At 27.0% G+C, this 26577-nt stretch overlaps 1 protein-coding gene across 2 annotated transcripts in view; it reads right to left on the bottom strand.

The window, feature by feature from the left end:
* Window positions 1-26577, bottom strand: part of LOC107444033 (sodium- and chloride-dependent GABA transporter 3) — a 91240-nt gene that overhangs the window by 3093 nt on the left and 61570 nt on the right. For both annotated transcript variants that reach the window (XM_071180135.1, XM_043042405.2), the window contains exons 8-12: window positions 25534-25646; window positions 24764-24901; window positions 16627-16729; window positions 13950-14050; window positions 3374-3544 (exon numbers count right to left, since the gene is read on the bottom strand). In XM_071180135.1, the coding sequence (XP_071036236.1) occupies window positions 3374-3544; window positions 13950-14050; window positions 16627-16729; window positions 24764-24901; window positions 25534-25646 (626 nt within the window). The remainder of the gene's footprint in view (window positions 1-3373; window positions 3545-13949; window positions 14051-16626; window positions 16730-24763; window positions 24902-25533; window positions 25647-26577) is intronic.

Below are 26577 nucleotides of genomic sequence, written 5' to 3'. Positions count from 1 at the left end.
ATGAAAGAGGAAGAAAAAAGGAACCTTCGCAGAATTTTAAATATCTTTTAATCTATATATTAATTAAATGGCAGAGCAAAATAAAATTCCATTCCTCATCTTAGTGATGCATAAAGGAAAATCGCGATAAAGTTGACCTCATGCGCAACAAGTGAACCACAATTTCACATTCTACTCGATATAAGTTGGGAATTTATACGTTTTTTTTTTTAAAAATTTTAATGTGACTTTACTAAATAAGCTTGCTCTGTCGAAAAGATTACAACATATTCATTTTAACGTTATTCCACGTATTTTTTAAATTGTATAAAACTGAACAAGCTTTCTGGTTAATTGCATTTGCTGTTTGGAGACATGCCGCTAACATGGCAGGCCTGATACTTGCAATTTTCCTTCGATTTACTAGAAATTTAGCAACGTGTATATTATTTCTGAATTAAAATATCAAGTAGCGTGTGAGCTGTCATAAGCATGAAAGCGTAAATGTACACGTTTACAAATTTCTGAATGAAAATTCTTTTCTCTCGCATGGACAATGAAAAGATATTGAGATATAAGTTGGGAAGATACTTAGATACTTTTTATTTTCGTTGCGCTAAAGCTGCAGATTGGCTGTTGGAGACTGTCTGGGAAACATCCCTGAGGATGATTCGGAGACAACATACATACGTCACATCCCGTTTTAAACAGAGGACACATTCGCTCGATCAATCTTTGATCAAGTCTTGGAGGACTTTGTAACCCCGAAAGATTTAGCCCGCACCAGTTACCATTTCGTATACCGGAAGTCTTCGGCCGGCAGGGATCGAACTCATGACCACACGGACGTGAGCCCAACGCCCTACCGCCCAGGCTATCTCGGCCCCATAAGTTGGGAAGAATTAGAAGAAGCAAATGGTTCATATTAAGTGTTCTATGTTTATGTATTAATTATACTCATGCAAGCTCAATAAAAATAATTTTATTTATTGTTATTCATTAAAAAATAAGTATTAGTCGTTCTGTTACACTTTAAAAAAAAGCGAGCAGAAGAAAGCTTTGATTACAGTTATGAAAGACTTAGCATTGAAAAAATGCATAGGAGACGTACCGTCACACGTTGTTTGATAAAAGCATAATTATTGCTTCGCTTCAGTAAGCTTTTTTATTGCATTTATTTAAATTTAAGATTTTTTTTCAATAACTTGTTATTGAATAAAAAATTTAATTTTTAAAACAGAATTAGTTTCAAACATTCCAATAATTGATTCATATTCATAAGATTCTACACTAGAACACATTTCAATTGATTTTTTAACTTAGTAGTGAGCATGGTTAGCAAAGTAAACCATGCAAGATTGCATAGCAATGTTGATGTGTAGAAGAGCATCAGCTAACAGGGGGCGGAGTCCCCTAATTATCAATATAAAACTATAGGAAGTCTACACCCAAACAGGACGAGAACCGTATCCCGTGAATATATGGAAAAAAAAAACGCTGTGTTGAGAAAACACCACTAGCTTGCCAATGTATGTATTTTATCTATATGCTAATGTAAGGAGAAACTAATAACTGCATAATAAAAGGGCTTTTTCCACAGCTGAATACATTTTTTTTATATTTTAGTTTATACTCAACACTTATACAGGGTTATTCATAATTCCCTCTGTTTACTACAACCTTATGTTTACTACAACTGGCTTCAGTGGTACATGTTACTGCCATCTACCGGCAACTGCTTAAATTAAAACTTGAATACTTTCGGAATAATTGCATATGTTCTTTTTAACCATATTCGTCTTCGTTTTTTTACTATAACGCTTCGAAACCCCAGAGGGAATTATGAATAACCCTGTATATAAAATGATTAGCATATAACAATAATTTTAAAAAAATGAGATTCGGACTAATAATTTCTCAATTATATACTTTTTTCTTACCTAGTTTCATTTTGTTTATTCAAATGCAAAAATTTAACCCATTTAATTTTTTTTTGTTGATAAAGATAACATATAACATAAATACTGAACATCTGAGAGGCTTGTCAATTTTTATTTGGAATTTAGCTTTCTCGATTTTATTATTTGATACGAAATTAAGTTATTGAGTAGTTTCTCACTACATTTATCTTTATCGGTGCATTAGATATGTATGCTCGCTAGTTTAACAAAAATTTTTCGACGCGTCTTAAACGTTTTAGTTGAAATAATAATTTCATTTACGCACTCAAATCGAAATAAATTTTTTTTTTATTCTCTAAAGATAATTGCATCCAAAATTTAGCAGCATTTTTTAGTGCTATGGTTAACTTGGAGCATATGAGTCTACAATTTTGATCGCATAACAAATCGTGTGAAATAGAATTAGAGTTTGGAACTTATTTTTTAAAAAAATGAAAAAAAGGCGAATAGTAATAATTTATCAAGAATTAATATTGCAGATACGAGCTCATCTTTATTTCAATTTTTCAACAAAAATTCATAAATCGAAGTATCGATTTCTATTATACATTTTGAGTTTTGCTAATGAGGTAAGCATTAGACTTGATTGATGTTCATTGACAGATGTATTTTTGTGAGATGATTTTATGGAAGAGAAGATGAGAACTGATAATTTTATAGAAGAGAAAATGAGAACTGATTCAACACCTCTAGGAGGTGCTGGGTTCAGTACCAGATGTATCGATTGGGTTTTCTGTAATGACCGCCTTTATATTTTGTTAAATTCTTGTTCAAAGTGAAGCTAAAATCTACGCATTTTAAATTAATATTTCAACAAGGAAAAAAAAAAAAAACGCTATATCGCAATCCAACGAATCACTTCTAAAAAGAGATCATATTTAAACATGTTTTGCCAGGCAATCAAACTGTTTTTCATGTTCATTATTCCACCTTTTCCCGAGGTGATTCGACAAACTTTAATATAGTTTTCGTTTTTTCCAGGCTAAAATATGAATTTGCCACCTGGATAACATTAAAGAAAATTATACATGTACGTGTATAATTTTATTTTAACTTTGACAAGGATACTAAAAATATAGATTTAAAACACTAATTACTCACTGTATTTAAAAATAATCTCAGATTATGCTATTAATTTTATTCTTTAGCAGATCTATTAGTAGGAAGAAGCATTAAAAAAAATATATATATACATCATTTCATACGAGAATGCACGCTTTCTCGTTACTTTTTCTTTCGTAATGAACTGAAATTCCGTTCGTAATGAACTGTTCGTTATAAGCATGGAATTTCAGTTCATTACGAGAGGACAAGTAAAGAAATTAGTTACAAAAGCAGATTGGTTAATAAAACAGAACCTAAAAATTGTTGTTTAAGTTAAAATTGATGTGGAACTAAGTCTCAACTAATTAACTCATCAACAAATATCATACCTGTCTCATTGTGCCAGGGGTCACCAGCAGCTGGTACACGAAGTAAACTGGTACGCACAACATCGAAACAAGAGCCATACACCAGCCAATGAAAATAGCCCATCCAGGATATTCGTAAGTTTTGTTATACGTTACTGGTTTGTACGTTATCAAACTGAAGATGAAGATTCCCTGCATAATGAAGGTAATGTTAGATTTCAACCAATACAAGTTAAGAGAATAGATTTTAAATGTAAAAAGAGATTAAAAAAAAGAAGGGAAGAAAAAAAATAATTTTATTTTTTTTTCCTTGTAGAAAAATAAGTGTCATAGCAATAATTGAACTCGTGTTTAAATAAATACGTACCTAAAAATGATTTTTATAAAATATGAAGGAACTAGAAATATATCAAAAGCAGGAATTTCAGTTCTAAAAAAATCTACTAGTCAGACAGACATTTTTCCTCGCTACTAGTTCCACAAAAAACGTGAGCAATTTTGAAAATTTTAACTGTTGTAGTTTAAAAAAATTTTTGGCTGCCAAAACCATAAATGAATGTAGAAACTAAAAATTGTAAAATAGCGCAAAATGTTATAATCTGGGGCAAATTTGGGAACAACTCGATGAACACTCCCAGCATTAACATTCCAACATCTGAATCCACAACAGAGAAGAGAATTTAAACTTGAATTTTGTCCACTCTTTTAACATGCACCTTTCTCATTAAAGATATTTGGGTTTAATTACATGAATAATTTCTTTTTCCATACGAGGAAAACCCAAGATGTCGAAAACATTCAGAAGTGTTAATTCGATGGCGAAGATTTGATTTTCATTGCGCATTTTTTTTTATAACCTTCCTCTTAAAGACTAAAACTCTTGTTCACCTTTTTTTAAAATTTGCCTACAACAAACTCTGAGTATAGTATGGTAGTTTAAAGCTCATTATTTTACAAAACTAAATTTACGCGCCAGCCATAACCATGAGTGGAAATTTCGCGCCAGGGTCAAGAGTGTAGATTAGCCTGAATATATTACATACTGGGATGGATTTCGGGGGAAACTGTAACAAATTAAGTTATTCAAATATCCTGATATTTGTTTCAGGCAACAACTTTTTTATTCGGAAAGCTTTAAAAAGTTTACTTTATCTGATTTGAATTTTATATTTGTAACCGTTTTTATATCATAAAAGTGGCCTATGTTTGGACTTGCAATATGCGCATTATGGGAGAAAAATATAACTCTTAAATGTTTAAAGTTTTCATTTATTTATTTTTTAAAGCAGGGTAAATTTGAGCGCATACAGTACGCGTAACAAAAAAGAAAATATCTATATAACTGTTTATCTAATGATTGGACTTTCACGTACTACGATGCAATCTTAATGATTCGAGAGACTAATTTAAATATGGTAATTAATGTGTGCAGATTATATTTTAAGTTACGAAACCAGACGCTAATAAAGTATTCTCTCTGAATGAAATTTTTCCCTTTATTTTACATCATAAAAAGCATACCTAACTACAATAGAAGATGAAATATTTAAGAGAAGGTAGAGAATGACGGGCACAGACTGAGAATGCCAAGAAAAAAATTAGCGCATGTTTCTCTTTCTTGGTCCCCTGATGGCAAGAGAAAAAGCGGAAGACCAAGAATGATTTGCCAGAGACAAATGAAGGCGTATTTTAAAAACAGTCAGATTTAAAGGATTTAGAGGTAGCCAGGTGATAGTTATTTCCACTTAATGAACCATAAAAACAGGTTTTTCAGTAAAAATATAGATCTTAAAATTAGTTTTGGTTTACTTCAATTTTTGCTACTCCCGGTCTAATTAAGAAATGTGAAGAAAAAAAAATCAATTTATTTTTGAGCTGTGAAAATTATCCATTGAAAATTTTCTAACCAGTTTAAACAACTTATGAGTTAATTTAGAATTAACTTCATTAATAACTAATAAAAAACAATATAGAAAATAGTTTCAATTAAAGAATGAAATTAAAAAGAAAATCAATTTATTTTTAGCAGTGAAAATTACCAATGGAAAACATTGTAACCAGTTTAAACAGTTATTTGAGTTAATTTTGGATTAATTTTACAGGGTTTCCAAGACCTGGAAAAAATAAATGAGTGGTAACTAAGATTTTTCAAGACTACTGAAAAATGCTTAAATTTAGCTTTCATTGCGGAAATGCAAAATTATTTCCTAAGTATTTTTTGCACAATATGTATTTTGTTTTAATTCAAAAATTTATTGTTAGCTTAAACCATCTAGATATATCTCATACCACTTCAAAAAACTTTTTAAACCGTGGGAACCGTGATTTTATTAATAACTAATAAAAAACAATATACAAAAATAATTTTGATCTACAAATGTCCATTAAAAGCAAAATGATATAAGAATTCTGGATCTGAAAATAAGTATTTTTTTGAATAATTTAAAAAAAAACATAAAATGGATTTTATTGGGAGTTAAAGAGTTTCTTTCAGAAAAAGAAAACGTTATAACTTAATAATTTCGTAAATTTGTATTACTATAACTTTGCTCGTTTTGAAGCAAGGAGGTATTTGAGATAAATATTCGTTCACCTACTTTTTTCCTTGAGTATATTGAAACAAGCAGGAATTGCTACTTTTCATAATAAATGGTTGAAGCATATAATTAAAGATACCGTGACACAACTTTAACTAATCAAATTAAAAAATATATACTCCTTTAAAATTACCTTTTACCTATATTTTGCTCCGTTGAAAGCCGTATCGAGAATAATAGAATATACAAGTAATTTAAAGTTCATAATCGAACTATGTATTTGAAGATCACTCATGCTGATAACTTAATTTTAAAACTTATTTTAAAATGCATATTTAAAAATAGATAAATCAAATAGTAAGTTTTCCTTTTTTCTTTACCTATAATGATTATTCTTTTGAATACTCTTGATTAAATTACTACTGATTTTTACTACGCATATTGAAAATTTCATGATTTTTTTTTAATACAATATAAAATTATATGTGTGTCATTAAATTTAGAGTATTGTCAACTGAAGTTATTTTCCTCATCTTTCAAATGAAAATTTGGAGAGCTAACAGCAGTTACTTAATTGGTCATTGAGTGTAGGGCCGCAACTACGCCGGGGCGTTGTCTCGACGGTCAAGGGAGCCCGAAATAAGGGAAATACATTTCCTTTAAAATTAGAGTAATTTAAAATCTACTCTTTCTTATTCTTTTTAAAGTTAAAAATAAAGTGTAAGGGAAGAACTGCTAAAAATAAATCTTTTAATTTGTAGTCATAAGTTTAGATCCCTCTTCCCTTGAAATAGAAAAAAAGAGATGATTCTTTCTGAGAATTCTTTCATCCCTCTGAAGAGCAATAACGCGGGGCAGAGAGAGGTGTAAGGGATCAAAGGCATTCAGTTGATTGTAAATATTACTCCAGCCTGTTGTAGTTGATAGTTGTTTCATCAATAATCTATAAGTCTAACCACTAAAAAAGAATGCTATGTATTATTTACATTTGCAATCGTTGCGATCAAGATTTCTTCCCTTTGAAATATTTCCAGAAAAATCATTCGGCAGCCCATTGACCCTTATCTATGCAATGCCATTCCTGGTATTTCAAAGAAAAAAAAATTCTATTTTTTGAGAAAAAGAAATTTCTCTAGAAGGAAAACACGGAGTCGCTCTGTCCCCATCCCTGCAAAAAAAGTATTGTACCTAATTTTTATTAGTTCACTCCGCTCAGCGGTGTTTCATTTTGTACGAAGGAGTCACATTTAAATCCAATTTAAGCCGAGCTTTGGAAATAATTATAAAATTGTTCTTAGGTCTTTGTTACATAATATCGAGATAAATTTACACTCATCAAAATTAAATATATTTAATTTATTTTTTAACATTTCGTTGATTTTAAATGTTTTTAATTATTAAATAATAGTATTTATTATGTTTTACAAGAAGAGAAAAAAGATTAACAATCATATAATTTACGTTTCAATAACAATTAAAATGAAAATTATAGGGTTGTTTATCAATTTTGCAATAATAATGACTCTTATTGATTTTCTGTTTCTAAAATTTAATATCATTGTTTGTGTTTATTTTTAAGATTTATTGATTACGTTAATATTTTTGTTATTAACTATTTTTTTCTGCTGTGTGTCTAAAATGTGCCAAATATAAATATAAATATGTATGCCAGCATTATTGCTGGTATACATACAAATTAATTGTATTCAAATTGTATAAATTATTATTGTAGTTAAGTTTTTTTTTGTTATTAAACATGTTATTATTTATGATAATGGTTCGTGCCATTAATTTAGGTAAATTTTTCTGTTTCTCATTTTTTCCCCTGTGTGTTTAAATATGCCTGGTTTAAACAAATTTTTTTTTTAAAATAATCATACTGTTCCGTTTAAATTATTTGCGATTTTCGATTTAAAAAATTAGGAGTAATTTAATACGTAATGTTTTACATTTAAAATGGTAAAACTAATTATTCGCAATGGTTTATGGGCTTAAAGCACAGAGCTTTTGTTGTGAAGTACGGGGTTTATTGAAGTTTGATGTCCAGTGTCCATATTATTTAAATCGAGATTTTTTTACCAATTGTTTCCTCAAGTTTTTATTACCGTATGTTTAAATTCACGAAGTTAAAACAAAGTTGAATAACTTCAAAATTGAAATTATTCTGGGAAAAAGAATATAAATAGCAATGAGAAGAATGCTTAGAGAATAATTTCCAAATATTGTTTTGCTTTAGATAAAATTAAACATAAAGTGCCTTGAAAATTTAAGTTCTTTAATGCTGTTAAGTTCTCAAATATGGGTATGTCCAGATACATTTTGATCAGATACATTTATTTGAGTGATAATAATTAAATTTTAATACAAAAATCAAGTGTTTTTGAGATTCTCTAAAATAGGTTACATTGAAACTATGTATCATCCTTTTAAAACGATCACAACTAAAGTACAGCTATATTTGTTCACGTTAATATAGCCATAAATATATTTCGTTTTACAAAAAACATGTGCATGTAAAACAAATTTCGGGTTACAAAATCTGTCTAAATTTATCAAAAACCTTTTAATTTTTTGAGTCATAAAAAATCTTAATATCTTTCAACACTATTAAAAAAATGTCCTAATGATGAAATGTCCGAAAAATAAATTTCGAGTACACACTTCGAAAAATTACTCAAGTAATAATTATCATATTAATAAAATATATTTGATAATATGGAATATTAAATACTAAATTTATTAAAATATTTTTAATTAATTTTATTTTTGTTGTTTTCAAAACAATTGCTAATTGATATTTAAACTGAAGGAGCACATCTAAAATTTCATGTCCCAAGGCTCCGAGTGACGAAGTTACGGCACTTATAGTGTTTTTTGAAGAATCAGGTTTTTTGTAGTAATGCTGGCAAGATTAAGGTAAGAGTTTTTTTTTTCTTTCCAGTTTTTGATAGATTACGAACGTGAATAATGCTGGCAAGATTAAGGTGAGAGTTTTTTTTCTTTCTTTCCAGTTTTTGATAGACTACGAACGTGAATAATGCTAGCAAGATTAAGGTAAGAGTTTTTTTTTTCTTTCTTTCCATTTTTTGATAGACTACGAACGTGAATAATGCTGGCAAGATTAATGTAAGAGTTTTTTTTCTTTCTTTCGAGTTTTTGATAGACTACGAACGTGAATAATGCTTTCAAGATTAAGGTAAGAGTTTTTTTTCTTTCCAGTTTTTGATAGACTATGAACGTGAAATTTGGAAATTCGTAAAGTGACTGTATGCAATTTGAGGACCTTAGCAACTTTGATTCGTGAAGATGACTGGCAAGTTTTTTTTTAAGTTGCTGCATGTTATGACCAGTTAAGAAATATGATCTTGGAAATTTTATATCTTAATTTTCATGCCGTAATCTGTTTTGTATGGAGTATTTTTTGGGAAATGTTAACCCATGATCCATAAGGAAATTGGTTCTACTCTGGCCACTTCTTACTAACTGTCACAGTGCCAAAACTGACCTTATCGGCAAGTAAAATGCTAAAGATTCTATTCTGCCATTCCGTTTCTAAAGAAAGAATTCAATGAGAACGGAAGAAAAAAAACATTCGAATTGATGAAAGACTTTTAAACGTGCAAGATAATTTTCAATGATAAAATTTCATAAAAATAAATAAATAAATAAATAAATAAATAAAAAGAAACATTTGAATATTTTTTGTTACAGATATATAAGCATACCTTTTCTTTATTTAAACCCCAGGTAAAGGTAACATTTTTAAGAAATTGGCAACCATAGATATAGTTTTCAGCATGAGACAACTAATGAGCAAAATTACCCTGGTTGTCTAAGTAACTTTGCCGACCAATTTTTAAAAAAAAAATTTTTCGAATGGAGAAAGTTATGAACATTTATCTAAACACCGTGAATCAATTCTTTAAGCCCTTCTTCAAGCTTAGAAACAGAAACTTAATATCCTTTCTCGTACAGAAAGGGAAGAGCATGAAATTTTCCCTAGTAATTTATTAAGGTAAAGTAATTCACGTTGACATTAGTACCAACTACGTAATTTTCAGTATATTTAAAAATTAGTCTATTTAAAATATTTCTTAATACTGGAACTATTTGATAAACTAATAGTTTACAAAATATAATAATTAATATTTCACTGTAACATATTTTTAATACTACATTTTTAAATGAATGATGTAATCCATGTTGACTGTATAGCAGATTCTTATATCTTATCTTATCTATTCTTATATCTTTCAGTATATTTTAAAAATTAGCTTGTTTGAAATATTTTTTTAATGCTGAAACTATTTGATGAACTGATTAGTTTACAAAATACAGTAATTAATATTTCACGGTAATATATGCTTAGCACTAAATTTTTAAATGAATGATGTAATCCATGTTGACTGTATAGCAGATTCTTATACCCCTGTATTGATTTTTGCTATAACTTTGAAACATATCAATAAAATTCTAAAAATTTCAAATAATTAAACAAACAATATTTTTAATAAAGTGTTATAAAAATACCATCACCTTTGGATTAGAAAGTTAAGAAGTGAATTTAGTTTTTGATGAGAGAGGTTATAAATGCATTGATTGTATTGCATTTAGTTAAAAATAGTAAAATGTATTGCATTGCTTTTTAAGGACTCAGATCAGTCTGAAAATCCAAAATTATTAAATTTTTTTTAAAGTTTAAAATAAAAGAAAGGTATTTAAGAAGGATGATATTATTATCGAATTTTTAAGCTCGATATTGTAAGTTATATCAATGTCAGCAGGAGTAAACTAAAATGGTTGAGGAATAGAACTAGTGGATAACTAAAACTTCCAAAAATAAAGTAAAAATAAATATAAGAAAAAAATAACTATTTTTTACAGACTATTTAAGAAAATGGCTCCGCAAAGTGAGAGTTATTTCTGTTTAGGCTGTCAAAAATTTGTAGTAGCAATTAAAAACTAAAGTAGAAATAAATAATTTTATGTAAATTATTTTTAAAAGTGCATCTTCTTATGTGTTTATAAGAGGCCTTTTATTTTAATTAAAAGGTTATAGTTTTTTTTCTTCATAAAATAATTGTAGTATTATAATGCTGCATATTAGTATGGACTCTTGTATGAATCTTAGATTCTGTATTGCTTCTTGCTTGGAAGGGATAAAAATAACATTGCTGCTAGAACTTAACATCAGTATCTGTTATTTTTGGCAGCTCTTCTTAGATATCACACATAAAGTTACTAGAAATATTAGAAGCTTAAGTTCTTTTTTTAAAACTAGATGTATTAATGGATTAGATGTATTATATAAGATTCGTAATGTACCATGTACCAGTTAAAATTTACCTTATGCTTTTTATTTTTAATTTTTGGCTTCTTATTCGGTCACCTGACATTATGTCACTTTGATTATTTAATACTTCATTTTTTTTATAAAATTAAAAGCTAAAAAAATAGAGAAAAAAATAAACGTAACAAAAATTCAGATCTTTTTGATCGAGTAGTCTTTGAACTATTTTGTTTGGAGTAAAAAGTATTCGATCTCAAAAAATATAATTTACAGCTTTATATTACGTAAACAAATACTAAAAAAATAACAATTTTTTTGAAAAAAATATATTATATTATTGTAGACTGGTCTAAGTCCTTAATAAAATGTAAAGCAGGAAAGTAAAAAGCTCGCCTTTGAATAAGAAAACTATATTAAAAAATTATGAAAGATGTACGTTTTTGAATATAATAGAAGAAAAAAAAGAGAAAAGAAAATGAACTTAAAAAGCCCAAAGCCCAAAATAATTTACATAAAGTAAATACTTACCAGATATCCTGTATGTCAAATGCTGCTGTCCAAAGTATGGTAAAACGTAAAACGCAAATTCACCAAATTCAATGAATTTTAACGTCAAAAACAGCAAGTTTATATAAGAAAGTGTAAATATGATATACTTCTTTCTGTTTTATTTTGCTTATAAAATTTGTTTTGCTTGCGTAATAGGGAGTCATTGATTCAAAATATATAAATGATAATTAATTTGCATCTTTTTAAAATTTTTTAATTGTAATTTTGCATTGTTTGAAATATTGAAATCTTTGATTGGTATTTTTGCTGTAAGAACGCTGTAAGTATTCTTTTAAATAAAATATAATACTTTTTAGGTATGGAACTTTAAGAAATTAGTAAATGGCACAGTTGTTATTTTTTAACACATGACTTATGATGTAAAAATTTATTAGATCACTTTAATTTCCGAGTCAGAACTACTTTTTTTACGTTTTAAGTCTAATGAATAAATGTAAATTAAGTTAAAGTCTAAAAGAAGTCATCATATTTAACAAATGACATCAGCAAAATGACAGTGGAAGAAAGTAATAAAAAGAAAGAAAAAAAGGAAAATTCTTTTACAAGAAAATATGTATTTTTTTTAAAACTCTTATTCAAAACTATTAAAAGAAATGTTTTTATTTTTGTTGGTGTGAATAGATTTATTAAAATTATTTTTTGAATATTAATTTTCATTTATTTTTTATAGATACCATACCATAATGCATCTGTAGTTTTATATGCTATAGTTTTAAGTATGAATAATGTAAACGATGTTTGATATTTATGTATTACTAAAAATATAAAATATAGATGAGTTTAACTGTTTTCTCTTTAAAGAATGGTATTATTTAAAACAAGACTATTTCATCAAAATCATTGGAGATTTCAAAGACAATAAAATTGTATTTAAGTATTTTATAGAGATTTTTTATTCATTTTTTGTTGGAAACTGTGAAACAAAATTTATAATAATGCTTATTTTTTTTTCGAAACGTGCTTTAAAATAGTATGTTATTTTGTTATTATTTATTTTCTATAAACTGCATTTAATGCAATTTTATTTTTAATATTTTACTTCATGTAAACATTGATTCTAAAATAATTTAAAATAAGAACAAATGTTTTTTTAAATGCTGATGAATCACTTTTTTTGAAATAAAATTGTGAAAGAAAATTTAATCAGGTAATCTAATTAATGGTGCATTTCTCTCTTTTGGTTTAATTTATGTCGTTCCAGAATAAATGTCTTATTTTCAAACAAAATTGTTTTAATGTGAACTCATAACAAAAAAAATGAATGAATAGTAACTTTTATTGGATAATTATTAAATGGCTGATCATACTTTTATGATTAGTTAACTGCAAAAAATGAATATTATTAATTAATAACAATAACGATTGGTGAAAGTAGAAAGTATTTCTTGACTGAATCAAATTTTTCTTTTAGTTTTTTTTAGCGATTACGAGTATAAAAGTAACTTTTTGACCTGCAGTTTTCTCTGCATAACAAAACCGGTTTTTCCATGTAATAAAATGGAGACGCAAAGAGAGAATCTTTCATATTTTCTCAAAAGCAAAACCGTTGAAGGTTTGATGAGAACAATTAGTTTTATAATAAAATTTATTTTTTTCTAGTCTGATTAAATAAATGCAATAAAATTATATGGACAGCTTACTTTTCATTAATGTTTTTTTTTTCATCATAAAAGTTATAAGTGATTCTGGCTCGCAAAAATCATATTCATTTTTTTTAAAAATAATAATGAATTTTATTCTCTTTCAAATGGTAAAGAAGTTATACTTTTCTCTGAACTGGAACTCAAACTTAGATTTGGTTTTGCTTTTTATTCCAAGTGATGTTGAAAATCCGACATTTTGTGTTATATATAAATAGTTTTTTTTAAATTTTTTATTACATTTTAATATTATTGTAATTTATATTTATAGCAATACCTCAAAAACTGTTAAAGATGAATGCATGAAATTTTGAATAATTATGTTTAAGTTACTTTAATTTGTCGTCTGAAAATCCATTATACATTTTAAAAATGAAGCATTTTAGTGCATTAAAAAAAAACATTACAATATTTTGAATACTATTCACATTGTTGTCTTAAAATAAGTATGGCAGTGTGCCTCCAAAACGAAAAAACCTTCCATTGTTCTGCTCCGAATTACTTTCACCAATCGGTAATCGTAAAGTAATCAATTACTATCAAAATAGTACAACACTTACTCCTGTAACGAGTGGAGATAGGAAACTCCAGCAGATCATTAACCAGGGGTTGATTCTAAATCCCAACATTTCTTCAATATTATCGTAAAACCTTCTCACTCCTGTAAAAATTGCAAGCAATAAAAAGTAACAGGATAGTGGTATGTGTTAAAAAGTCGAGTTTCTCTTTATTATGAATTTAACTAACAGAGTTCTTGCGTTAGTTTAATTTTTTTCATACAGTTACATAATTTGATATTTGAAAACATAAATTTTATATAATAAATATATTAATAAAATATTTCAATAACTCATTTAATCTAAAAAAAATGTAAAATTATCTATTATAAATCTATACGTAAAGTACTTCAAACAGTTTTAAATCGTAAAAATGAATTATTAAATTTATTCTTTTAAGTAATGAATTATTAAATTTATTTAGTTATAAGAGCGAATAAAAATATATCTAAAATCAGAGTTTAAAATAATCTAGCTTGTTTCTAAATTATGCATTTAAAGTATTTAAAAATTCATGAAACTTTAATGAATAAAAATTTCTGGGAAACTTTAATAAATAAAAATTTGCTCATTAATTTTCGAAAATTTATTTTCCAAAATCAATGAAATTAATAAAAATGACTTAAAACTATTAACAAAAATTTTAAATTAAAATTAATAAAAGTAAAACAGTAAATATTAATAAAAATTTAATTAAAATTAATAAAAGTTTAATTAAAATTAATAAAAATTTAATTAAAATTAATAAAAATATAACTTTAATTTTTAAAAAAAAATTATTTAAAGAAAGAGTCGTGAAAAAATTATCAATTTAAAGAAATAAATATTTACAGAAAAAAGTTGTTTGGAGAAATATTAATGAAAATTGTCAGGATAAAGTACGAGGTTTCTTTACTTCAAATCAGAAAGTGAACATATAAAAAACAAAACTAATATTTAAGTAACATATCAGCTCTGCTTTTCAAGTCAGATTTCGACCCTTTTTGAAAATAGATGAAGTTCATCCTGAACAGTAGCCATAGACAAACTGTTCACGGTGAACTATTTTCCTATATATTTCACTTTCTGACCATATAGTAAAGAAACCAATGGATTGAGATAAAAATGTAAATTTAGGAAGAATAATGACTGCACCGTCAGCCATTTACCTTTTAGAAAACACTGTCCTTCCAAAGNATCAGAGTTTAAAATAATCTAGTTTGTTTTTAAATTATGCATTTAACGTATTTAAAAATTCATGAAACTTTAATGTATAAAAACTTATGAGAAAATTAATAAATAAAAGTTTGCTCATTAATTTTCGAAAATTTATTTTCCAAAATCAATGAAATTAATGAAATTAATAAAAATGACTAAAACTATTAACAAGAATTTTAAAATAAAATTAATAAAAGTAAAAAAGTAAATATTACTGAAAATATAATTAAAATTAATAAAAATTTAATTAAAATTAATAAAATTTAATTGAAATTAATAAAAATTTAATTAAAACTAATAAAAATATTACTTTAAATTTAAAAAAAAATTATTTACGGAAACAGTCGTGAAAAAATTATCAAACTAAAGCAATAAATATTTACAGAAAAAAGTTGTTTGGAGAAATATTAATGAAAATTGTCAGGATAAAGTACGAGGTTTCTTTACTTCAAATCAGAAAGTGAACATATAAAAAACAAAACTAATATTTAAGTAACATATCAGCTCTGCTTTTCAAGTCAGATTTCGACCCTTTTTGAAAATAGATGAAGTTCATCCTGAACAGTAGCCATAGACAAACTGTTCACGGTGAACTATTTTCCTATATATTTCACTTTCTGACCATATAGTAAAGAAACCAATGGATTGAGATAAAAATGTAAATTTAGGAAGAATAATGACTGCACCGTCAGCCATTTACCTTTTAGAAAACACTGTCCTTCCAAAGCATTTGCCTGCTCGAAGGACAGTCAGCAACCCAAACAACAAAGTAACACTACAGTTTACCTTAAACACTGGCCTTCCAAAGCAGCAATGAATACATTGATTCTGCTCGAAGGACAGTCAGCAACCGCAACATCCTAACCTTTTTTGTTAATAATCTCTGACCTACTGAGCCAACCAGTTTTAATTTTTAAAAATTTTAAGGGACATTCAATTAATTTAATAATTATGTAAAAGACAGAAAGAATTTTCTTTAGAATTTTAAGTTAAATTTTTAGTTTTTTAAGTTAATAATTTTCAACTTTTAAATTTTTAATTAATAATTTTGGAAATTAGGTATTTAAAGAAAGAATAGCAGAAATTAATTTAATTTTAGTAAATAAAATTAATGTTGAATTAAACCGAAAAACAGGCTCTAGTAAATCAAATTGCATTTTTTTAGAAATAAATAAAAGATATAAATCATGAATTTTAATAAAAAAAATTTTTAAATTATACTTTTCTGCTTTTGTTTATAATTTGTCTATAACGTTGATAGACTATTTTTTCTGAGATATTTAAAGTTTTTTTTTATTTTTTTTTAAAAAAAGCACAAGGATATGTTAGTAAAAACTGGGTTAAGAGTTAAATGAACAAAAAGGAGGAAAAGAATAATTCCGAGATTTGAAAGAATTTTGTTAGCTTGGGAGTTTGAACTGGTTGGCGATATTTGGCAATACAGGGGACAGAGATTGTAGAAACACCCACCACTGTTACGTACCGTATACCCAGGCAACTGCTCCGCACTCAAAGACACAGAACCACAGCAGAGTCATACCACTTGCTGAGTAATAGTCAAACACTTGGAACACGTACATACCACCCTAAAAAATGAGGTACAACATTAACTCTATTAAGGTATCAGGGATCCTTGGCGAGAGCCAGAACCACCTGATTCTTACGTATCCATTGTTCAGAAAGAACCCTCTGGTACTTTCTCAGTTGCATCACTGAGTCATTTCAAATCAGTGTAGAGAATAGTATGTTTTCTTGCATTTCTTGTTGATGTAATTTTTGTACGATTTAATAACTGCTTTTTACTCTAAAAATGCATAAAACGTTATTAAATAAATAAGCAATAATAATAAAAATACGAATGGTATAGCATTTAATAATTTCTACAATTATCTTGACGTGTCTCTAAATAATGGTGACGTTTGTAAAGATATTTTCAAATTAGCTTATGACAGATTCGCTTGTATGTTTTCTTGCATTTCTTGTTGATGTAATTTTTTACGATATAATAATTTGCTCTTTACTCTAAAAGTGCTTACAACGTTATTAATTAAATAAGTAATAATAATAATAAAAATACGAATGGTATAGTAGTTAATAATAATTTCTCCAATTATCCCGACGTTTCTCAAAATAATGGTGACGTTTGTAAAGATATTTTCAAATTAGTTTACGATAGATTCGACTGCTAAATCCGACTTTTGTTGCATAAAAATCGCGCCAAAATGTTTGCGAAATAAATAACAAAAAAGAAACTTGAAAACAACCTCATTAACAAATGGAAAGAAATGAAGGAAGAAGAACGAAAGAAACCAGATGTTCGACGATGAGAATGTACGGAAACGGAACCACCTCGAAGTTCTCATACAATGAAGAACAACCTCCGGTTTTCGCTCCGTTGTGTGAATTATAACATTTCATGCGATGCGTCTAAGGCTTTGTCATAAAAATTAATTAAGAAAAATGTTCAATTATGTGAACAGTAAAAGAAGATGTTTAAGGGACGAAGAGTTTAAAAATGTTAAAGTATCTGAGGCTAAGAGCGAAAACGAACTTGCCTTCGAAAGTTATTGGTAAATATAATACCTAAGATATTTTTCAATGTAAATCAATTCACCAAGTACCATTCTTTTTTTTGTCGAAACGCATGCCTTATTATAAGGAGATTTTATTATTTTTGCTTTTATTAGCCACAGTGTCACACTAAAACACTATGTCCCACCAAACGTTGTCTTCTATTAAAAAAAAAATCTAACTTTCAGATTTTTACATATTCTATTTTTCAAGAAGTTTTGAGAAAAGATTAAGAAAGATTAATCGAAACTAGAATGACATATTTACACAATTTTTTTGCATTCCTAAAGCAATTTGTAATTGAACATAATTTGCAATCTAAGCATGAATAAGATAAGTGAGCGATGATAAGATGGTGAAAACGATAATATAAATGTTAGGATAGATGAAAACGTATAAAAATATATTTAAGGTTAAAATAAAATTAGATGCTGAAGAATAAAATTCAAATAAAATCGAATCAGTATCAAATAAATTATTCTAATTCATGGAACTAAAAATATGGAATGCTAATTACCGTCATTTAACGTTTTAAAGAAACAATCAATTCATGCATAAAGAGAAAAAGAGATATACAATGATTAAAAAAATATGTACGAGAAACTACACGCGAATAATAATAAATAAATCGAAATTTCTTCTCCCCCCTCCACTTTTCCTGCTATATTCTTCTTATGATACACTAACAATTAATTTCGCAAAGAAAGTTAAAGATGAAAATAATTTGACTATGGAAAAACCATGGCTTGAAAATTAAATTAAGCATAAATTAAGAGAATTTTACAAAAACAACAATATGTTTGAGTAAAATTCAACTCATGTTTGGGTAAAATTGTACATATAAACTCATTACATCTGCAAATGTTGAAATAAACTAATTTATGATAGTAGCGTTTAAATTTAAAGGTGGGCATAGAATCATTGAGAGTACTAATTTTTATAATTATAGAAGTAATTATGTTAGGTAAACAAACTAAGCATGTTTTCTCTTCTAAAAACGTTGAATTTAGTCTATTATGGTCCTGAAAATTTGGAAAAGGAGCAATTAAAAATAAATAAGAATACGTGTGGCAACCATATTTTTTCAAAGAAATGAAAAATTAAAAAAAGATTGATTACTATATCAGTAAAATTTGTGTTCTAAAAATTGTTTTAAATTAAAAGTGCGTCATTATGTGGGAATTAAAGTATTCTTTTAAGAAAAAGCGTATGGTAGCTATAAATAATAATTTTTTTAATTGATTCATTTATTTTATTTGAATAATAATTATCAGGATTGCGATTCATAGAAGAACAATCGATAACGAATAAGTACGCGTTATTTCCATGAAGCAAAATCTTGCCAAATTCATCTCGCCTATAAAAAATAGATTCACTTTAAAAATATTTATAAATTAAATGATATTTCATAAAGGACCTAGAAATAAAAGTAGGTGGTCGTGAATGCAATTCATACTGTAGTTTTATATGTATAGGTTGTAGGGTTTTAATGAATAATGGATACGTCATATGAATCATTATTTTTTTCCCTCCACATGGAGCTCGTCACAGTTTTAAATAATGCAAGGCATACTTACCAGAAACAGTATAAAGAAACTGTGCAAATTTAGTTCCAACTCTAAAAAAACTAAACATTAGAGATATTTTTACATAACCTTTGCATCACATAAGCTGCCATTGATTCGAAACAAATTACCAGGCTTTTTTTAAATTATTAAAAAAATAAATGCCACGTGGGAACAAGGTAAAATTTAAAATCTTTTAAACAATCAAGTTTACACTAACATCAAACATGAAAACTATTTTTACGAAGGAAATTTTTTTTTTAAATTTTTGTTTTATTCAAAATCCATCATAAATCTGCTTAACCTGCGAAAACCATTAATATCATTTATAGAACATGCAAAATAAATTAGCAATTTCCATGGATCGTTAAGTTTATGCATATAAAATAGGCATAATGAGGAATTATATGTCCCGAGTTTGGATTTTCATCCTTAGTCAATTGTTATGTGCATGTTATGACATAAAATTTTCGTGTAATACATTGAAAGTAGGAAAACTTAATATCAAAAGTATTTCATAAAATTACTTTGCGCATTCCAATATAGCTGCGAAGCACAAATATCTTATCGATCGATGGAAATTTTATTATTATTATTACAACTTAACATAGTTAATTTTTTAAAATATTAGCAGAATGATAAAAAGGCGAAGGATTAATTTAATATTTTAATGTGTGTTTTGAAAACAAAGGAAATAGAGGAGTTTTGTATTTTGAACATATTTTTAGCTTGTTGAGCACATGGGCGAATCAACATAGACTGAATAATAAGACCAATCTTTTCCAAATGAAGAGTTAAAAGTGATAATGAAGATTTGGCTAAATGATTATTTAAAGCTTCGATTTAATAAGATGAGAATAATTTGAAAAATAATATAAAGAGTTTATATAAAAGTTTATGTGTAAGAATTCGCATAATCTAAACTAAATAACTAAATAAAACATAGCATTTATGTATAGTGAGAGTTATATTATATTTCTATTTCCTTAAATTCCTGATTAGAAAAGGGAGTACTTTTATTCGAATATCATCCACACATACATCATTCAACATCTGGCATTTCTGACAATCCTCTATGATAATGATCTGGAATTTGCAATTATAAACCCTCTTGAAGACGTTTTATTAAAATACATTGAAAATAATTATCATTTTTTAAGTAATGATAGCACTCAAAACAATAATGCACAAATACAAGTTCAATCAGTATAAAGTAAAACAATAATGATAAATGTTTGATTTTTTTTCAGTTTTATGTTTTTTGAATGCATGCATGTTCCAAAATGAAAACTAAATCTGCTATGCACCCATCATTTACTATTCGATTAATACTCCATCAAATGAAAAGATCCGTCAGATGCAAGCCATATAAATAATGTAATCTCATTAAAAAAAATCGATTTTACAAAATTTGATTTTTGAATAAGATGATCTTGAACGTAAGTTATTAGCAAGATTAGTTATTATTCTATTTTTGTACTTGCAATTCAGTCTCTGGTTTTTTGAAAAAAAGGTTTATTTATTCAAAGCAATTACGTGTCGATTTTGCATCTTAATCCCCTTATGAAACTATTTATTTTTACTAATGTTATTTTGAAATATATTGAACCAAAGATCTAACTCAAAATATCCTCTGTGGTAGACAAACCATGGGTTAGACTGCTTGATGCAGGAATTTCTTAGTGTTTTGGATTGGGTTTAAAATTAGAAATGATGGAGTTGCAAAAGCTGCACATTCGCTATGTGGATATAAGGCTTCAACGTTATAAATAAAATAAATTTAAAATAGTAAAATTCGTTAGTACGGAATACGATTTTTAAAAATAGAACTATTTTTCTTTTCAAAAGTGATACAATGTATTTAAAATGACTAAACTGTAAGTTACATCCTTTACAATAATACACCAGAATTAGTTAACAATTTTAATATTAATTTAACTTATTAAAACCCATTTATAATAAGGAAATTACAGATACGATATGTATTATTCTTAATGATAATTATTTACGAATTAAAGTGTTTTGAAATAAAATTACATACATTTTAATAATAACAAAAAACCAAAGCATTCTCTCAACAGTTCAATTGGGTAATGGAGGTTAAGTTTCAACAATTTCGAGATCAAATACAAAATTGTGACAGTTTGGTTAGGTATTGAGCACAATGCTGCTTTTACCTCGCAGTCAAACTGGTACCCATCGATCTGAATGGGTTTTATGTCACCACTTGGAATCGAACCTCAGTCCTTCACAATGACAACTTTGTACCTAAAACTATTTATCCATCGAGGATCGTTTTAAATGGAAAAGAAAAACAAATGCTACTTCTGCATGTATTTCAATTTAGTTTCAAAATATAATTTGTGTTGACTTAAAAACTTACCTTTCTGTTCCAAAAAACTTACAAAATGCAAATTAATACACAATCTCTTAAGCCATTAATTTATATTATTCAAAATTTCATAGAAAATTTAATATTATGGATATAATGGCAAGTTTGTAACTTTCAATTAAATTTCTATCATATTAGTCAATAAATTGTCTTACACAATTTTTTTAAAAAACGTAGTATTACTTAATTTCTGCATTGGTTTACTGATTTTATCTATGATACATCACTATTTAGATAAGAAAGTGTTGTGCGTTAAAAGCATTTCTTTTTACTATGCAAAATTATTAAATATAAATGAGCATGAAATTTTATTATTGCAAAGAGGCAACTATTTTTACTTGTATTGTTTTAAATACTTTAATTGCTACAAACATATGTGCAGTAGTTTTGTAAGGATTGAAATCCTAAAGTAAGTCTAAGACAAAAGTATTGTAATGAAGTATCATGTATACTAATAAATCATACTAAATAGTATGATTTATTAGTCATATCATAGGTTCAGTCAGGTTCAATCAATAAATCAGGTTCATACTAATAAATTTCATTTTACATTAAATTTTTATCTATATGTTCAGAAAAGTTTTAAAAGGCTAGCATTGTATATTGTGTTTAGTTGTTATATGAATTCTTCATTAATGTATTCATACAAAAATTTTAAGATCAAATTCTGACACATATGTCAAAAGTATTACTTTTTGTGAAAGTAGTTAATTCACTATCAACATTCAAATAAAAATACATAGTAATGATTATAATATCTCACATAAAAAAATCTTCAGTATTATTCTGTAAATTTAGTTCAAACTTCTTGAATATTAAGTTGAATGAAACATCTTATTTAACTAAATATTTCTTAAATTTCAAACATATTTCTGATGAATATTTGCCGTAGTTTTAATCAATATAAAAGTTATGCTTTTGATAATCAAAAAAGGATAAGTTCACATTTAAAACTTTGATCTCGGTTGTAAATATTAATTAACGCTGCAGTAATTCTATGCTATATTTGAATCTATAACACATTACAATGAAAAATAAATGTAGAAAGAAAATGTCTATATACAATGCTACAAAACATATCACAAATAAACTATTGTATTGTTTTTTATGTAATTATATAATAGACTTGTTGGTTAAAGTGATAACCATAATAAGAAAGTCTGGATCCCTATTTTTTTTAAAAAAAAAACTGTAATTGGAAAAAAAAGAAATAAAGTTTTGCATTTTACATACAGAGTATTCCAAAATTCGATAGACAAATTTAGACGACTGCAATAAGTGAATGAGGTTACAAATCATGTTGAAAGGGTAAAAAACGTAAAAAACCCACAGATTTTGATATCACGCTGGAAAAAAAATTTCAAAAGATGTTACGAACTTGCTAAGTACGCAGAGATCTACGTTGGCGTCATTGCAGACAGCAACGATGTAAAAAGGATTCTTAAGCGCACTCGAAGATGCCAGGTGTACTTTTTATATTCACAGGTATGTTGTTCCACAGGCACTGTATGAACTAATGATTTAAGGCGACCCCATAAGAAAAGTCACACATATTGTGATCCGACGAACACAGAGACCATACGACGTGTCTCGCACGTCAAATCGACTTCCATGGGCTCTTTACATAGAGGTGATGTGTACCTAGAGGCCACATGTGCAGGAGCACCATCGTGCGCTTAATTTAAGTAATGCAAATTTCCACTGACCCCATTTTTTGTCTCCTCTATAGTCAGAGTCTGCATGTGCTTTGTCATTTCTCAGATACCTCAACGTGATTTGCAACCCCATATAAGATAAGTTTTCATCCTCTTGATGTCTTTTAATTTTTCAGTTGAATTTCGGAATTTTTTTCCTCCGATTCACATGAATTTTACAGAGAAAGTGAAGAATAAAAAAGTACAGAGTGTTTAGCGACCACTCTTAATATAAATATTTTTATAAGCTTTATCAAAAAGCACACACCCATTGTCGCAAATCGATATGTAAATGAGGAAAAAACAAAAAAATAAAGAAAAAAAATTAAAATGAATAAGACGGAATTAAAAACGTAAGAACAAGTTGCCAGATTAAATTTGAAGGTGTTTCTTACAATCGTATTCTTCTTCTCTCAGCTTCAGACATGTTTTGATGACTTTAATCTAGACCTCCTCAATAGTTATTCGTCAGGCTTTAATAACGTTTTTGTTTTATCCTCGCTTACATATTAATATGTGCAATACAATGTGTAAATAACTTTGATTTCAATTTTATCAATAGTATTCCAAAAACATGCATTAAGTGTGATGATCACAAAAATTTCTTCATAAAAATAAATATGTTCGTATTTTTTGCCAATAGAAATGGTTACTTGACCCAGAATTGCTTTGACAATAAAATATTAAATCATACATTCATGGATACCAGATTGGCTCATAATATTCCAATAATTTTCTTTTCACTGAAGGAAGAATAATTGTAGAATAAATGTACAAATTTTAATATCAAATGAAGCAATAAATTTTGGCAAAAGAAGGCTATTAATTACAGAAGGAAACCACACCATAGTAAAAAGAAGTACACAGAAAATTAGTTTATAATTTTTAGTAAGCCTTGAAAGCTTGAAAAAGTAAAGGAGTAATTAAAAAAAATAATACTTGCTATTAAAACAACTACAGCGATTTTTTTTGTTCATGAAAATCATCATTGTTGTTTCTTTTTTGTATATGTTGAAATATACCTAGCAAGCAATTAATTAAAAAACAATAACATACATAGATAAAAGATTCATAATTGAAACTTTACTTCATGCAAATGTCATTACGATTTATTTATTGCGTATTTTGGTAGAAAATCTTATTTGATTCTTTTATTTCTAAAAAAAGCAATTTTGCTTATAATTTAAAAGTATTCTCATTTATTTCTCATTGAAAAAAATTTCTCATTTACCATTTATTAAACAAACCAATGGCAGCTTCCGATGTTTAGGTTAAAAAAAAATCAATATGAATCAGACATTTCGTCATAAGTAATACCATATTTTTGATATGAAAACCATTATATAGTAGACTGATTTTGGACAATGGAAAAATAATGGTCAAATGTTAATGACTTACATTGGTTACCATGGAGAGACCAATAAGGAAGGAGACAAAACACGTGATGGCAATGAAAACCTCCCGTCTGTAACCAACCCTGAGATATTTAGGAAACATGTCCACGATCGCCGTTACGAATCCTTCTATGGCCACAAACTACAAATAAAATAAAATTATATAATAATGTTTAGTAAGATTTAGGTTATGTATTAATTCGCAAATTCATTAATTTTAGGAATAAAATGGAAATATTTGTACCAGCAAAATTATTTTATGAACAATTTAAGAATATCGCACATTTTCTCAAAAATGTTTTCTATTATTAAAGTCATTACATTTTTTATTATATTATTATTTTTTTAATTATACTGAATAGCGTATCTTAATAACAAACATATTATATCGAATACAGAATCTTTTTCTCTTAATTATATTTAGCATTATTATTAATTTGAAAAGTAAAATTATAAAATTGTGAGATATTAGAAACATTTAAGAAAATTTGATTGACATTTAATAATTAAAATATTTTCTGCTTATTATTAAAATTTATTTTTAACTAAGTATTTTTCTAATGGTACAAATTAATTAAAGGAATTACCTAAAATTATTTCCGGAATTTTGTTCAATAATTATAAATTTTTGTTGAATAGTTATAATAATTCAATATTTTTAAACATAAAAGACAGCTATAAAATTTCAAGATTTTAATGTGCATCATATTTTATTAAAAAATATTTGCTTCCAACATTTTATTTTTTAATAAATAAAATTTTTTTTTTCATTACCTGACTGTCCAAACCAAGCATGAGTATCATGAAGAAAAATAGAACTGCCCACAATGGTGCAGCCGGCATTTGCGTTACAGCTTTCGGATAGGCTATAAATGCTAAGCCAGGTCCTGAAAGTTAAGCATATAAATAATTAAAATTGTGTTAACAATAATAACATTTTTATGGTTATTAATATCGTTTTTAGGAAGTAAAAAAATATTAAACCATTTGTTTCATATTTTATGTTGTTGAAAAACGACAACCATCTATATTAAATAGATTTTGGGTATTCTGTCAAAAAGATAACATTCCGTTCCAGAGGCCGTAAAAAAACCCATGTCAACTTTTTCTATCATAGATACTCATGGCAGTATATTGGTATCTATTACTACAATACTTATTATAGATACCTAAATATGAATATTAGGTATTTCTTCCATATTACCATATTATTAATTGATTAGGCGTCATTGACATCAATATCAGTTTGGCGATTTTTTTTTCCGTCGCAAAATGGAATTGCACCACTAAAAGTTACCAAATCAGTGTTGGCAAAAATGAGTTAAATTCCCGAAGTCGTTTAGGGAAGATATCCGTATCGCGATCTGAAGCAGAATAGTCGCGGAGTCTTGTTAACTTCTCGGGAGTTATGCTCTCAAATTTCTATTGGAGTTCTATGCCTATTGAAAATACATATTTCTATTGCTTTCTAAATATTGCAAGCACAATTTAACTCCTTTTTTTTTTTTATTGCAAATCGAAATTTCGAAGCAAAGAAAATTATAGACACAAAACTAAAAGAGGAAACAACAAATAGGATAAAAATTTTTTAAGAATTACGTTCATCAAATGGGCTTAAAAAGAAATAAAAACACTATTTTGGTCCTACCAAAAATGAAAAACGTAGTGAGCATTACTTTCGAAAAGATATGGCAGGGGTTGATTTTTTGTGGTGAAACATTTAGTATGAAAGTGATGCGCCGTTTTTCGTTTTTGTTCAACAAAAATAGATTTATTTTCTCCTTTTTAATCCATTTGAAAAACGTTCTTAAAAATTTT

Source organism: Parasteatoda tepidariorum, chromosome 4, assembly GCF_043381705.1.
Source record: "Parasteatoda tepidariorum isolate YZ-2023 chromosome 4, CAS_Ptep_4.0, whole genome shotgun sequence".
Lineage (NCBI taxonomy): Eukaryota > Metazoa > Arthropoda > Arachnida > Araneae > Theridiidae > Parasteatoda > Parasteatoda tepidariorum.
Note: the sequence above shows the minus strand (reverse complement) of the source record. Positions and strands in the feature narration are given on the sequence as shown.